At 34.3% G+C, this 17,569-nt stretch overlaps 2 protein-coding genes across 9 annotated transcripts; one reads left to right on the top strand and one right to left on the bottom strand.

The window, feature by feature from the left end:
• The first annotated feature begins 254 nt into the window (after window positions 1–254).
• LOC142975747 (juvenile hormone esterase-like) lies at window positions 255–17,566 on the top strand. 8 transcript variants are annotated; one of them, XM_076118786.1, is made up of 5 exons: window positions 10,097–10,227; window positions 14,621–14,777; window positions 15,105–15,243; window positions 15,729–17,023; window positions 17,104–17,566. In XM_076118786.1, the coding sequence occupies exons 2-5, from the start codon at window positions 14,767–14,769 to the stop codon at window positions 17,258–17,260; spliced, it is 1,602 nt and encodes a 533-aa protein (XP_075974901.1). In that variant the 5' UTR covers window positions 10,097–10,227; window positions 14,621–14,766; the 3' UTR covers window positions 17,261–17,566. The 8 variants fall into 8 exon arrangements, with proteins under 8 accessions (XP_075974908.1, XP_075974900.1, XP_075974901.1 ...); XM_076118790.1 differs by lacking the exon at window positions 10,097–10,227 and adding an exon at window positions 13,019–13,224; XM_076118793.1 differs by lacking the exons at window positions 10,097–10,227; window positions 14,621–14,777 and adding an exon at window positions 255–507.
• Window positions 11,045–13,458, bottom strand: LOC142975748 (uncharacterized). Its single transcript, XM_076118795.1, has 2 exons — window positions 13,237–13,458; window positions 11,045–12,456 (listed from the first exon to the last, which is right to left on the bottom strand). The coding sequence occupies exons 1-2, from the start codon at window positions 13,336–13,338 to the stop codon at window positions 11,128–11,130; spliced, it is 1,431 nt and encodes a 476-aa protein (XP_075974910.1). The 5' UTR covers window positions 13,339–13,458; the 3' UTR covers window positions 11,045–11,127.
• Window positions 17,567–17,569: the final 3 nt, after the last annotated feature.

Below are 17,569 nucleotides of genomic sequence, written 5' to 3'. Positions count from 1 at the left end.
AACAAACAATCAAACAAACAAACTCTTCAGCTTTATTATATTAGTATAGATTAAAATTTCGGCATAAAAATAGATACCATTGTTTGTTCGTTAGCTCTTCTAATTATGCACAATTAAACTGATTATCAGATAACGCAATATAAATAAAACGTTAAATTAACGTTCCTACATCGTTTATTGTGTTCATGAATAGTCGAAGTTTTCAGTTACACGCATCAGTCACTTCATTCGTTTTAGTACCTATTGTATTAAAATTAAATTTAATAGTTTTTTTCTTAAAGCAAAAATATCTTCTCTACATAAGTATTATAATACAAATTCGCCCGCTGCATCGGGTGAATGTCTGTTCGCGATAAACTCAAAGTCTGCTGAACCGATTTTCATTCAGTTTTTTACTTTAGATAGAGCGATTCCCGAGGAAGGTTTAGTGTATTATTTATTGAGGTTAACCCAGTGAAGCCCGAGTGATACCAGGAGGGCCGCTAGTGTTCATATAAATAAAGTTTGGTAAGTCACTAAATTACTCTCGAAATACATAATATAGGTTATTGAAGCTGATTTAATAATAAGTATATAGGCTACGTAGGCTACGATAAATAAATAGGGCGAGTTGTAGTCTAGACTAGACTATTAGGAATTAAAATCAACCTCAGTTCTGTGTGCTAACTTTTTTTCAGTACATTAATACATGGAATAAATGTTTTATTGAGAAATATCTGGTCTTTGAGAGGATTCTTTAATAATACGTACCTATATGCTAACTCTATAGCAATTTACCAAACTTTTTATTAGAATTTAAAGCCCACACTAGGTACAACAACAATATTTTTTATTGAACAAAACTAACCACTAAAAACAATCCACTTGCGACCAACGCTCAATAGAAATGGATATTATTTTTCTAATATAAAAATGTTAAACGATATTTATGTAATAGGTACCCATGATTTATAATCGAAAACTAATATTTTACTAAACGATTCTTTCTCTAATTCGTTACTGAATAAGTACATTTTCTAAGCCAATATTTTAAGAAGTTCGACCGAACAGCTGAACAAATAATTTCAAATGAAATATTATAACTCGTATTTCTTTTCACACGAATGTTTTATATGGCGAAATTTAGTCGAGTATTAACGGCATAACGGTTGGCCCAATTTTTGAAAAATGAGTTGTCAGAATCGTCGTGAATAAGGAAATATAAAAGAATTGTAAGAAAACAAAGATGCAGAGAACAAATGTTATTTATGAAAAGAAACGCATGAAGTCCATTTACCGCTTGTTAACTCGACGCCTCGAATGCCATTTTATTAATAACGATGAGTTTTAAAGCAGTAAAGTAACAAAGTTCTGGCATGCCACAAAAATTGGCAAATAAAACATGAATGATATATGCCTTTCAATGTCACGTTCCTATGAGATAGATATCATTTCGAAGGTTAAAACGGTCGTGAAGAGCAGACATTAACGGAAAATGACCGAACGTTGGTGTTAAAGAGGAATAAAAGGGAGCGGTAGAAACAGAAATGTATTAAAATGTAAAATTGCTTGTTTACGACAAGAAACATGATAGGCCATTAACTACTGCCGCTGTGAATATACGATAAACTTTATTTATTATACTTAAACAGCATAATAACATACCTACGTTATATAATTGTACAAACGGAATGCAAAGGGAGGGAATTATAGGAATGAAGGAAAATAAATTTTCATAGTCAATTGTAAAACACTAGTTTACCATTTTCATAATTTTCTTTATACCAATGTTTGCTACATGGTTATAAAATAATACCGTTGATAACATAAGCAATAAAGCCTCAATTAACGTAATTTTTTGAGATTAACGTAGAGCCCCGAGTTTTATGTAACACGTTGTAAAGTGAGCACACATACCAATAACCACTATTATTTTCTAATTCCTTTATTACAAGATAAATCAGTCATGACCTTAGTAAAATTGCTGTTTTAAATCATCACATCATATGCATCCTTCATTGCTATTACTCGTACAACAATATAATATGTGCATACGAGATGGTGTTTAATACAAGTAGCCGTAGTAGTTGCTTGATAAATCAACGTAGTTCCCTGTCATATCAAGCCGGGCTCTTGGTAACTCTATAAACACGAGGCTTGAGACAAAGCTATATTACTGCATGCGTGCCACTATGTAGGTCTCGAAGGCCTATAGGTATGCCGCAAACAGGACAACAGGTTAAATTTAGCAAACCTGTTCTCTGTGTAAACAGTACCTCGATAATAAATTCTAAGGACAGAAGCCTATCGTCGCTTCACGAGTAATTCAAATCAAGAGTCTATTGAATTTGAATTCATTTATTTTCTAATTACCCACTTGAACTTTTGTTTTGGGAAATCTCAAACAAATATTTTATGTAAATTGGTTTTGTTTTATCAGATTACTGAAACACGATCACATCTGTACGAATATTATCCAGATAGTCTCCGATTTCTTTCAGAAAATTGAATTATCGTTCGATATTAGGTGTGATGATTGCTCTTCTTTCTGTTCTAACAACAATAAACCTACCTTTATACACCATATTATTTTTTACTTTTTTATATTAGATGAATTAAGTTTTGCATGATCATAAAGACACCTTTAATAGTTAACCTACCTTTCAAAGAACCTGAATATTTCCAATCGATCGCGCTCGTAGTTAAGAACTTTCATCGTCTTAAAAAGTCGATCTTATTAATTTGAATTCAAAACCATATCCATAACTACCTACCCGCATCCTAGTTCAAGCTCGCTTTAGGCAAAATTCAATTGACATTGTGTAAACTGTAACCTGAGGTTTTACGAATACCTAACATTGAATAAGCATGAAGATATTTTTGAAAGTAGCGTCACATTTGCTCTGGCCTTTGAAAAACAAGCCATCTTACATTTCCGCATGAGATTAGTGTTCCATAAGGAAAACAGATTACTTATTGTGTCGCTATTCGCACTACGCCATATCAGATATTTACAAGTTCCTGCCACTAAACAAAGAATTCGGGATCGAGTGCGGTTATGATGGTCGTACACCGACCAATGTTTTCCCAGAATTTTCCCGTTTACAAGATTTACCAGTACGGGGCGCTTTGAAGTGGCGTAATTTCCGATGTTCCTTAAAATATCAGCGATCTACCGAAGGCTCAACGCGTTCAACCAACCATGATTGGTAAACTTTTAACTAAATCAACACAATTTCCAAATTATATTGCAAAATTGTTCCCAGTTGCCAGATATCTGAATGCTTCTAAAGCGTGACACAAATGCACAATACAATACGCTCCCATTTCATTATTACGTTCCTTTGTACTTTAAATATTTTTGGAATTTACTCGGACATTCCTACACTTTTCAATAGGTCCTCCTAAATGTTATTCATTTGTATTAAAAGTAAATTACGCAGAAAAGGCTACATTTTAAATCCATCATTATATTCTCCACAAATGCGCTAAAATCTACCGTTAAAAATAATAATATAACGAAATTTAATGCTTAATACATTGAAATATCAGTTGACTAAAAACAATTAATAAACAATTCTTAGGCCTTCAAGAGATTCAAGAGATTCAAGGCCTTCAGTAAATGAGTACAACTAAAATAATTAAACGAAGCCACAGTTAAATATAGGTACATTATGTTGAACTCAGTGGTAGCACTGTTCAATTATTTTTTCTAGGAATGTTATCTACATTACAACAGTAACTTTGTTCGCGGAAATATTAACGACCCTTTTACTTCATAGTTTGGTGTCGGAACTGAAATATATGAGAGAGTTTTTTGCTGCAGATTAGTAAGAAAGAACTATGGCCACGTGGTAATTAATCTTCATCTTCGTTCAACCAGTCGGAGAGTAATAATGGCTATATTAACTGAATTCAGTGACCTTTGGTCATCACAACACAAACTTCTTTCTGAACAACTTTAACAATTCAATAAAATAAAAGATATCATTCTTCCTTGTTTCATAAAACTGGGTTAACACCAACGATTTTAATATAAAGGAACTTATGTTCAAAAGCATTATTTAGTTAAAACCGTGTGAAAGCATCTCGGAATAATTTAGCACAACCCTTCATAGATAGATGTTGAATGTTTTATGTGGCTTTTTGTCCTTGGCATTGCTACTGCTGCGATATTGTTTATTCATAAGTATGGAAATTAAACAAGGGCCCCCGATTTATAAATTTAACTGAAAGTCCTTTGATTCAATGGTTGCTTATCTCGCTTCGGGATTCAATTAAGAAATGGAACATGAAGTGTTTATAAAAGCTATGGTGAAACAAGGGTAAGTATATTCTCATTATGATTTTGGTTTTGAAAGGTCGCCTCCCAGGAATGTTACCGCTTGGCATCGTTTTACCAACGACCTAAATTATTAGGGTAAGACAAAAAATCCTGTATTAGGGTCACGATTGACTTCAATGAGCCACATCTTGTAGAAAATGTTCTTATTATTATAACATTACGCCTAAACAACGCGGCCTTCCAGTCGAGCGAGGGTTTTCTTTTAAAACAGAGTATTATTTTGGATGTTAAAAAGGAACGAAAGGTTCAGTGAGTACGATGAAAGTTAATACCACTAGACAGACAGCGGTATTAACGTTGATAAATTCATAATTGCTGTTAATTGTTAACACAAACCGCCCGATTACACGGCACATTGTAATAATGACACATGATTGGCTCCGCGGGCTCTAGGAATATAATAAATATTGCATGCCTGATCTATATACACGAAAATAATTTGTTACTACGCATAAAGAACCTTTAGAAACCAATAATAACGTAACGATTTTAATAGAAAAAGAAATAAGAATAATTATATCCAAAGGTTAGTTAACGTAATGTTTTTTAAAAAAGCTTTTATAACTACAGAACATAAATATTATTATTTTGTAGTCTGTCTATTCCGGTAATGGTAATGTAGAAACTTTTTAGATATAGACTATAGGCAAATGTTTGTAAAGCATTTTGTATACAGATAGCTCTTGTTGATCAAACATTTTACTTTAAACAATTATAAGTTTTTTTAATACCGCAATTTCATTTCTATATCTACAAACCAAATAACTTGTACGAAATAAACTGGTAACTTTATACTCAGTATCACTTATGATTACACGATGATGAGAAATAAATTAAATTTCAATAACGAGGAACGATAGCCGTGTGAATTGCAGAAAGATAACCGTCCCTTTCTTCCCATGGGCCCCGTAGAAATCAACTAAAGAAATTAATGGGGGGATGGAAAACGAAACGCAAACCGCCCCTTTTACCATCTCATCAACAACTAATTTAACGGAACCACAGAGGTTAATTAAAATTTAGAAAAATCTATACTAATATAATAAAGCTGAAGAGTTTGTTTGTTTGTTGTTTGATTGTTTGTTTGTTTGTTTGTTTGTTTGTTTGAACGCGCTAATCTCAGGAACTACTGGTCCGATTTGAAAAATTCTTTCAGTGTTAGATAGCCCATTTATCGGGGAAGGCTATAGGCTATATAACATCACGCTACGGTCATTAGGAGCGGAGTAGCAACGAAAAATGTTACAAAAACGGGGAAAATTTTGACTCATTCTCTTAGGTGACGCAAGCGAAGTTGCGCGGGTCAGCTAGTAACAAATATATGCGTGCAGTTCCTTGAAGAATAGGTTTCATAGTAGTAACGGCAGAAACATTTCTATTAATCTATACTAATCTATACTATATATACTATATACTATCTATACTAATATAATAAAGCTGAAGAGTTTGTTTTTTTGTTTGTTTGTTTGAACGCGGTAATCTCAGGAACTACTGATTCGATTTGAAAAATTCTTTCAGTGTTGGATAGCCCAGTTATCGAGGAAGGTTATAGGCTATATAACATCACGCTACAGTCATTAGGAGCGGAGTAGCAACGAAAAATGTTACAAAAACGGGGAAAATTTTGACTAATTCTCTTAAGTGACGCAAGCGAAGTTGCGCGGGTCAGCTAGTAAGTTTATAAAAATCCATATCGACACTAACCCCCGGTTTCGAAGGTACATTTCACGGTAGTTTATCTATTTAATAGCGTTTAAGCTGATACAAACGCACAGTTTGAATAGATCGGGGGATCAAAATCCGGGCATAAGACTTTCAGATAATATCCAATTTTCTTTGCTTCTAAAATCATTTCGTTCGACCCAAGAGTTTAACATAGAACTAAATATCTATACTTGCTAAGTCATACAATAAACACCTATAAAATAAAATACAAGTATAACAAACTCCGTTGTCCTTTTTATTTGCGACATTGTTTTTCAAAGTGTATTTTACGTCCCGGATAAACTCGTAGGTGTGCGGAGTCGGCAACTCGGCACCTCGAGGGGTCATGTCAACATAACACAATCATAATCTAACCTTATCTATAAAGCTGACACAAGCTGGGAAATGCCGACAGAGCACACCTTACATAACGAAAAGAGTTTATTCCGAACACGGCGAACACTATTGTAACGTGCTTGTTACTTCCTTTAGTTAATAAATCAAAGCATTTATAAAACAGTTTTTCATGGAAGTTGTTTAGGCTTTTACAAACATCAATTAATTACAAATATTTACACATCAACTAGTAATATAGTCAAAATAGTTTACTGTGCTGCTGTGGACTTAACACATTCTCAAAAATTTAACTATATTTTTATAAATTCTTTGCTCGATTCCTAAATTTTCCATCCAAACAAATTGATTCCAATATTATTTATTTTCGCGCAAGTTCTAAAGAGATGTTTACTTCAGCGGAAGATTGAATATTTTCCACACCAATAGTCAGTATATTCCAATCAATCTTGATATTCGAGGAAATGCACATACCTCGTAAACTATGCAAATCCGGAAGCTATATATTTAAGCGCTTCATATCAAAAGGATAAGGAAGTTTATGGGTTAACCCTGTGAACAAAACAAAGCTTGCCTTTACATTACAGAGATTATGGCTTTATCGCCAATTCGTCTCGAGGGATGAATAAATGAATTTTTAAATAGATATTATTATTTATTTATAGTAGATTAGTTCCGAGCTATTTATTTTGTATGTTAACATTAATCTGCGGGACTATGCTGAATACATAAAACGGAATTTGTAATTTAAACAATTTGGCAGTGAATCTAATTGAAACAAACTGTTACTAGTAAATCCTCAGTTTAACAACATGTGATACTCGTCTTTTCAGTTTTATTAAGATCGTGCTACGAACGTAGAATTAAATTAAAACATATTCAAGTGTGACCTTACACAACAAATGCGGGTAACAAAAAAGAACACTAGTCGTTTGCGTTTTTTGTCCTTCAGCATTAAAATTTGTCAGTATATTTTAGTTTTAAAGATACTTTAGAGTATTTAGGTACTTATACCCAATAATTAACTAGCGAGTAAGTGTCTTACTATTGCAGACAATTCAACAGCGATTACTGCTTTATAAAAAGCTTACAAAGTGACACATTTGCTTTAAGCTAACATATTTTTTGAATGGCATTTTTCTAAAGCTCAAGCTTAAAAACCAACACGTCTTAACACATTTTCTTGTAGTTTAAAACGTTGTACAAACTACTGTGTAATATGTGTGTAAACCTTAATGCACACGATTTATGTCAAACTTACAACGTACTGGGAAGTGAAATTTATTGACGCTGAGCACGAAAATGGTGAGAAAACCCTACCAACATTGTACTAGACTACTGCGAGTATTCAAAACTTGTTATGATTTTAGGATCAGTTAGACTAATTCACATAGGCATACATAAAAAGTTTGTCACAATTCCATCTTACTTTATCGTAAACAATCCCAAAAAAAAGTGAAAAATATGTAGAAGTATTCATAGCATTATTATATTAAGTGAGTTTCCATTTCATTTCATGAATTTTCTTTTAATAAATTTTCCATTTACTTATTTGCATATTTAGGCTGTTTATTAATACAGTGAATCATAAATTACACTGAATTGATTTAAATAAAAACGTTTTTAATGTAAAAGTCTTATATTTCGGCAGGGTGACAATCGTAATATCGTTATAAAGAAGTCTATTACCAATATATTCGTATAACTTTATAAATGTCTATGTAATATTTAGTTTTTAGTGCTTTAATACTATGAAAAATGATGACAAAAAGTAAAGAGAATAATGTAGACGATTTACTTTTTGACCTAGTCTAGATTTAATATCGCGAGATAATGGACCAGCCTGCATTTACTGGAAGATAGATTACAATAATATCTTTCTAATATTCTGAAGTAGTGCCAAGATATCTTCTAAATAAATTGGATTTAACTGAATACGTAAATGGCTGCCTACGAAGTTTCATTTAGGTCGTACTTTAGGTATCTATCAACATTATATTAGGTATATATTATGAGTAGCTCTAGGTGTTTGTTTACGCAAGTGTCCATAAACGTTATTTAAGAACAAATATTGCGATGGTTTCTACAATAATAGTGCGAAAACAATAAAATAATTCCCATAATTATTTCTACAAACCTGATCGAGTCGGGTCGTAGTCGAGAGAAACTGCATATTAAATGTTTCCATTATACTGTAAGATATTAAAAATTCTCTTTATGTACTTAGCTATAAATCTAACGCAGTAATAAAGTGTAAGAGATATCTTAATCTCTACTTTAAACAGTATTGTTTTAATTATCTATACTTATATAAACATTTAAAGTAGTTTGTGTATTACTGAGTATCTAACCATCACAAGTAATTTCCTAGGTAAATGAATATTTGTATTACTTTTTGGAAATCCGTTACTTTGTGTCCGAAAATTCTTGGAAATCGCTAGGAATCTTTTCGAGTTAATTTCTTTGTCGCGACAAAGTATACTTTGAATAGCTAAATGCATCCCTGAAACATAATTATCATAGAAATTATGAAGTTACTTTTAACATCGTTGAAATTTTCCAGCAAGCAGTAGGAAGTCAGGTAGCGCGAAATCACGAGTATGTGCTAGATTCATAACAATTATAATAGTATTAAACGATAAAACACTATTGCCAGATTACGCTGTCATGCTTAATAATGATTTCATATTTGAACAGTGTAGATAATATTTATTAGTTTTACTGATAAGATTCTGACGTAATCATGGATAGTGTTTTAAACGGTAGACAGACGCAGACGTGCCCTGTTTATAGTAAATATTGCTACTTGAGAAAGTTCAGTTTTATAGACGATTACACTGTTTACTTACAAAATAAAAGATGCATTGGCGATCTGTATGTTGTTATTTCTGTACGCCGCGGGAAAAGAAAAATGACACAGTCAAAATGTAAGTATTTCTAGTTAATTTCTTTGTCGCGACAAAGTATACTTTGAATAGCTAAATGCATCCCTGAAACATAATTATCATAGAAATTATGAAGTTACTTTTAACATCGTTGAAATTTTCCAGCAAGCAGTAGGAAGTCAGGTAGCGCGAAATCACGAGTATGTGCTAGATTCATAACAATTATAATAGTATTAAACGATAAAACACTATTGCCAGATTACGCTGTCATGCTTAATAATGATTTCATATTTGAACAGTGTAGATAATATTTATTAGTTTTACTGATAAGATTCTGACGTAATCATGGATAGTGTTTTAAACGGTAGACAGACGCAGACGTGCCCTGTTTATAGTAAATATTGCTACTTGAGAAAGTTCAGTTTTATAGACGATTACACTGTTTACTTACAAAATAAAAGATGCATTGGCGATCTGTATGTTGTTATTTCTGTACGCCGCGGGAAAAGAAAAATGACACAGTCAAAATGTAAGTATTTCTAGTCTTAGTATTTGTTTGAGTGGTGCTCTGATCGGTACTTGTTGTTTACTTACGAACGTTTACGTTATTTTAACAAAATTGCATTTTACCGTCTTGCCAATCAATAAGTTTTTTCTACACAAACTGATGATAGACGTGCAGTTTTTTTTCTGCCTAGCTGTATCCTCCTGAGTATCATATTTGAATTCGAGATAGATCTCTTTATGAAAACCTGTGAAAAGGGATTATTGTCTTATCAAAAAAGTTCAATGTTAAATTTTTGGTATTTTTTTCTTAACATTTGACAATTAAATATGTAAACACAACAAACGTCATAATATTTTACCAGATTTTTTACAACTTGATAACGTACTACTGGGTGTGAATTTGTTCGTGAAGATAGTAGAGAAATTGTAACTTATTCTCATATACTTAAGAAGGTATTCTATTGCTAACAATATTATAATTTCATCATCATCAGTAATTGAGGTCCAAAGCTTTCCTAATTTTCTGCTTTCTGCAACCACTGAGTAGCTTCAGTGGGTCAATAAACATATTACTTTTTATTATTATTCTTTTAAATCATACGTTACCATGAATCATCATTGTAATTGACTAAATCACCATGATATGACAATGTATTTATTTGTAAAGTTGAACTAACTACATGCATGGAGATACGGAAACAGATTTGGATGTAAATTCCCAGATTAAACTATGCTCTCATCATAAAAACTAGACCGCCGAGTCAGTTATATTGCGCTGGTTTTAAAAGCTTACGAGCTTAGATAGTTTAGGCTTGAATGATAATATTTAGTCTCCCATCCCGTTATGTTCCATTTATGTGAAGTGATGGACTTTTCCAGCCCTTACTTTTATCGCATAAGATTTCGACGTTTAAGCTTCCTTTGGCCATCAAGATGTAGATAACGTAGTGTTAACTCAAGCGCTCGAGTATCCCCTATCTAGTCTGATAGTAAAATATTATCGCGTCTGGATGTATCGTAGAAACCTTGTTATCATACCATTATTTTAATTAGGAAATTATTATTATTTTGCTAATTCATCACTATATAGTTACAACTTCGAACATCTGGGCATTTGTTATAGAATAAGTATATTAGAAGTCATAACTCTAATGTTAGACCTATTATTTTCATACGTGTTAAGTAATCTTTTCATGGATACTATCTGCGAAATAATTTCAGCTAAAGTAAAAAACAAATTTGGTGTTATAGGAAAAAGATACACAACTACTTATGTTTTATTTTAATATAATATTTAATTTAATACTGCAACACACCTATATTGTTAATTTAAAAAAATCTCTAGTTTGACATCTAGACATACTTTTCTTGTTTGATTCCCCCCAGTGGGTCAGTAGCCTCTTCTTCGGATTTCACGTTAGGAACTTCAAAATAGATAAAGTCTTTATTGTTTGATTCAGAATCGTTTTCATCCTCTGATGAATCACTTGAGCAATCTGTGTCTGAGCCGCTATCTGATATATTACCACTAATATCAATCTTTTCAATCATTTCGTCTATAATCACGTCACTAGTCTTATAATTATCTTCTATTTCCTTAACCTTATCTCCCAACGTTTTCCAATCGTACTTAAGACCCATGTCTGCTACCTTTTCCTGTATCAGTTCATATATTTTATTGGCCTCCGTGTCGTCTCTGCTAACATAAGCTTTAATAACCGCCCACACCATATCAATTGGGTTCAAGTCAGGGTGGTACAGTGGTAGACGTAACACGAGATGACCCTGGTCGGAAAACAACTTATCAATGTAAAATATCTTGTCTTTTTCTTTGTGCAACTTTATTAAATTGTACAATTGTGGTTTCAGCATATCTTTTTTGTAGGGTATATTTTTTTCGCTTAGCCAAGCTTGCATTATAGACAGCTTTGCGTAAGGAGTTGGTGCCGGCTCAAGGGGTTTGTTGAGATAAGAGCCGTTACCAACCACTACCACAGAATTCGGAGGAAGGTTAGGTATCAATTGCGTTCGAAGCCACTTCTCGTAGGTAGAAAAATTTATGTCATATTGTCCTGTCTTCGAGATTTTCGGCTTAGACTCGAACATAAGCAAGCTGTTTGGAACGAAACCAAGATCTGACCCAGCGTGTAGTATGCCCACTCCTAGAATATGCGGCGTGGGTTTCTTAGAATGGGACCCTTCAGGCCTTGACTTGGAGTTTGATTGATTTACATGAACATAAGTTTCATACGTATATATAATAGGTCTGCCTTGTTGGCGAAATAAGGTCATTTTCTCTAGATATTCCAAACGTTGAAACCTAATATCCATTTTTTCAATCAGCACTCGTTGCTTGTCTGCCGTTCTTTTGCTACGAAACCCCTGTTTCTTTATGATTCGGCTGAGGCTTTTGGTAGAGCCTTGGAAATTTATTTCAGAGCGCAATTTCATTTGCAATTTCCTTATAGTTGGAAAGCCCTCATTTGACGTATGAAAATTATGAATGCATCTTTTAACAACGCCCAAGTCGAAGTTATCCATATCTGTCACTGGTTTCTTTCTAGGTCTTTTCTTGCCTGGAGTCCGCAAACTTCCAGAAGAATCAGATTTGTTGGCCTCTCTCAAAACTCTTTTAACTGTATTTACAGATATTCCAGTAGCATCTGCCGTCCTTTTTTGTACCTAAAAATAATAAAAGGAGTCTGTAATAAATGTTCATTTATGGTTTAATCCATCATTCATTGTAGTACCATCTAAACATTATGATTACTAAGTGTGTAATGTAGGGGAAGGTCGTGACCCTACGTACGGTTTTCACATTTTATTTTATTATTTTTTGATGAATAAATTAATCATCTTAAATCCATGGTTTAACTATCTGAGATTCATTTAAAAAAAATACAGACGGTTTCATCAAATGATTCATCTACAATACAAATCTAAAATATTAAATATAAAATCATTTAAAAACAGCACAGAATGATAATAGTAGGCTGACAACAGCTTTTTGAACGATCGCCATTTTGCCGCTCTTGACATGGCTGCATGGTGACAAAGTCCACAACAAATAGTCACATGGAAGACATTTATTATCGTGAAACGTCGTGTTTTAATATAAATAGCACTTTTTTTACTCAAGCTTATCGTGTTGTATAAGTTAAATAAATAAATAAATATTTAATGTCACGGTATTCGTAACGTTAAATGCTTTTCGAATAAATACGGTTCAACTTCACTCAAGTCAAAGCGTTGCTAAGCAACGCAAGCAGCTGTCAAGTCCGTCCGACACCCTCATCCTCGAAGAGACATGCATTGCGCAACTTTTAGTTATTCGACGCGTACCTACTCGCGCACACTGATTGTGACCGAATCGTGATAAAAATCCAACAATAACAATATTTTTTCTTCCCATGTGGTTAATATTAATAATATGAAATAGGTTATAAATTAGTAGGTACCTACCTGATTAACATTTTTCACTCCTTCATTGGCTTCTTTTAGCATATGCTGGTGTACGCTGTAAATCATACTTCTAGCTTGACTGCGTAAAGTTTTTCGAGGCATTTCTTAATGTCGTTTCGCCAAGAGAAATATTTTTTTTCTAACAGAACTTAGCATCTGAATCATGTGAAGGCTGAAAGGCGCATGGCAGCCATCTCGCGTCTAACTCGACGAACCAATCACCATGCTACGCTATCACGTCATACAAGTAAGCGCCACGGATGTTGGGCTGTGGTATGCGCGATCTTAATGACCAATCACTAGACAACAGAATAGAAAGCGCGCGAATGACAGGCCAACGGCACGCTGCGCCTCTCTTAGTGACCAATCACAGCTCTACTCCGCTGCCCCACTTCTCTTGCAAATCTTGACAGTTCCAAAAATAATTTCTACGCACGTGTGGTCTCAGAAAGGCCAAGATCAATGTCCAGCCATGCACTTTACCGTATCTATAAGGGCTCTTTCAATTTAGACGTTTCGTGTCGTACGGCTGCCGCACGTTAACCGTGCCGCTGGTTATAGCCCGCTGCCGTACCGCTGCGGTACGTTAGCCGTCCGACACCAAACGCCTAAATTGAAAGCGTATCTGACTGCCGTGCGTTTGTATGTTAGTGTTGTTTTAAATTCATGTGACAGCAGTGTAGCCATGGACTCTGACGAAGAAACATTACTGTTAGTGCTCCTGTTAAAAAATATCAAACAGAAACAAAAACGCCGCACCCGTAAAAGAACACTACCGATGTTTTCATTAACATGTAATTTTGGTGATTTCCATATTCTTTATCCTAGGTTAAAACAAGACCCAAGCAAATTTTTTAATTACTTAAGAATGTCAAGAGAATGTTTCTATGAATTACTCAATAATTCAATTTCATTTATAAATTCTTCCACGTCTATATCATCCATTTTAAGCAAATAATAAACATGAAAATTCTATGAAATTAGCTGTCACGTTTAGTCACCGCACTATTCAACAGCGAAATGAACGCGTGGAGCTTGCGACGTTGCCGTCCTGTCGTCGTGCGTTCTCGGTACCGACACCGCACTGTTGCCGCACCGTGCGATTTGTATGAAAACAAATGACCGTCCGTGCACCGTACGACAAACGCACCGTTTCGGCACTGCTGCGGTCCGACACGATACGGCTAAATTGAAAGAGCCCTAAGACGCAACTTTTTTTTCGCTTCCTACTAACTTTGTTAATGTTTTGTAGTTTTAATCAGTGTGTCTAGTCTAAAACAGCTCAACTGGGAATAGAAAAAAGTACATTATAAGTTCTTGAGAGACAGAAACTACGCGCCAGTTTTCTTTGTGTATCTAAATATAGCAACAAACCCCTTCGCAGAAAGCGAAAGATGGCAAGGAGTGCAGATAATGAAGATTAAACGATGACGGCATTCTTGCGGACACACATTAAACTGAAGCATTTTAATTAGTTATACACAATATTCTCTTTGAAAAATAATTACTTTACTAGCATGAGTAAAGGTTATGCCAACTAGGTAATACCGACAGATTTACCTCTAATTAAAAGTAAAGAAACATTATCTCTACCCCAGTAACATTTTATAAGTCATGCATTACTACTTACTTACACCCTATCTATGCGCTAATTGTGAATCAAGTCACATAACGACCCAAGGTTAGAACAATGCATGCACGTAGATAGAAGTACATTGTTACTGCTGGCACCTGATCAACTATCAACTTCACGTGCTAAAGAGGAAATTCTCACGCTATAGTAATAATGTATAGCTTTAGACGATATCTCCTTCATAATTAAATGTGTGTTCCATTACATAGTTACTTACCTAAACTACCATTTGCAGGGTCAGTTGTGAAAATATGGCTCTTGTGAAGACAGAGTACGGCGAATTGAGAGGCGCTGCCTGTAGCGGTATAGAAAATTACATTGCTTTTAAAGGCATACCATACGCCAAACCGCCGCTTGGAGAATTAAGATTCAAGGTGAGTAATAGGTACCTCCATGAAACACATACTTACCTATAGAGATTGTAACGTTTTTATATTTCAAACGAAAGCATACCAAAGCATTCTCATTAGTATTCACAACGAGACTATGGTCGTGCCTATAGTCGTATTCGCAATGTCTAATGAAAATCATATTTACCTACTACTCAGTGGCGTATCTAAAGTAATAACATTTGTCACATTCTCTTGTATAGGAGTTGTTATTATGTCATCATTTTATTTTCATCGTAAGAAAATGTACATACCTACTACTCAGAATTTTCCTCTCATTGTGTGTAACTGTGTAATCCCTACGCAACGCTTTGACACACTTACATGTTTGATAAGATTAAAATAGACTAGCGCTTAATTGTTACACGTTAACCTTGTAACTTACATCGATTTAAACATAAACATTATTGTAGAGGTAAGGCTGTAAGGATATTCTCTACTCGTATACTAGAATAACTGTTTTGTTGCAGGCACCTGAACCTCCAGAACCATGGGAAGGTGTAAAAGACGCAACGCAGCACGGTCCAGTCTGTCCTCAGTTCAACGAACGTATGAACTGCATGGAAGATGGCAGTGAAGACTGCCTCTATCTTAACGTCTATACTAAAACATTGACACCGAACAAACCCCTACCTGTAATGGTGTGGATCCATGGAGGCGGTTTTTACACAGGCTCCGGTAACTCCGATTTTTACGGACCAGAATTCTTTATGGCGCATGATGTCGTATTAGTTACAATTAACTACAGACTAGAAGTTTTAGGCTTTTTATGTTTGGATACGGAAGATGTTCCCGGCAACGCTGGTATGAAAGACCAAGTGCTAGCACTTAAATGGATTAAAAATAACATCAGAGCTTTCGGCGGAGATCCAAACAATGTCACCATATTCGGCTGCAGCGCTGGATCGGGTTCGGTGTCATGTCACTTGATTTCTAAAATAAGTGATGGCTTATTCAATAAAGCTATTTGCCAGAGTGGTGTATGCTTAAATGAATGGTGTTACAATATATACGCAAGACAACGAGCGTTTCAACTAGGAAAATTACTTGGAAAAGATACCGATGATCCGGCAGAACTTCTAACATTTTTAAGGAGTCAACCGGTTTCATCACTAGTCAATAAACAGCTGCCACCCTTAAATATAGAACACAATGACTTAGCTGATAGTATCTTATTTGGTCCAGTCGTCGAGAAAGTTGGACCAAATGATGGTAGATTTCTAACAGACTTACCCACTGACTTAGTTAAAAACGGTAAGATAGCAAATGTTCCTCTGATAGTAGGATACGCGTCCGGTGAGGGAATGGAAATCGCTAGAAAGCTACCTTATATACATGCGTTATATGCAATGCCTGGATTTGTTGTGCCGCGAGAATTGAAGTTGAAATGGTCAACAGAAAGTATTCAGGAAGCTGACGAGAAGATTCGGAAATACTACTTCAAAGATAAGGATATTACTGCAGAAAGTTACCAGGAAATTTCGGACCTAGAAACAGATAGACCGTTTGTTTACAATATTATAAGATATGCTCGGTACCACAGTCAATACGTTACAGAGCCTGTGTACGTGTATAAGTTTGTTGCAGAAACTGAACGAAATTATTCAAAAAAGAGTTACAAAATGGATTCAGTTAAAGGCGTTTGTCACGCGGATGAATTACCCTATCTCTTTAACGTTACCTGTCTAGACATACCCCTGACAGATGATTCTAAAAACATTATCAAACAATTTGTACAACTATGGGTGAACTTTGCAAGCACAGGGTAAGTAGTAAACTTTTTATACATATTCATAAAACTGTATTTAAAACCTCATGATAACATTTTTACTGTTTTATTTTCAGAAAACCGAATCAAGAATGGAAGCCATTTTCAGAATCTGAACGGAATTACATTGTCATAGGAAATAAACTTGAATACTACAAAAACCCAAGTGCAGAAAATATGAGTTTCTGGGAAAATATCTATGGAGAGACAACATTGAATGTTGTTAAAAAATAGAGGCTGCACCTTTTATTTGGTTTCAATTAATGTCCAATTAATAATGATCATCAGACTTAGTAATAAATTCATCAATGCTAGTACAATTTTATTGTGATATGTGTTATATTTATAAAAGTAGGCTGCTAGAGATGTGATAATTGTGTGCAGTTTTAGTTCCTAGCGCATTATGTTTAGCAAAATGTACTTAAATGTCCACTAACTTTGGACGATTGTTATATATTTATTTTACATTAATTTATAAATTTTAAGGTAGAACGTCGCGTGGTGAGGGAAATCTGAGCAGAATTACTTTGCTCGCAAAAAACA

This window comes from Anticarsia gemmatalis, chromosome 9, assembly GCF_050436995.1.
Source record: "Anticarsia gemmatalis isolate Benzon Research Colony breed Stoneville strain chromosome 9, ilAntGemm2 primary, whole genome shotgun sequence".
Classification (NCBI taxonomy): Eukaryota; Metazoa; Arthropoda; class Insecta; order Lepidoptera; family Erebidae; genus Anticarsia; species Anticarsia gemmatalis.
This window is presented reverse-complemented; position numbering and strand designations above follow the sequence as displayed.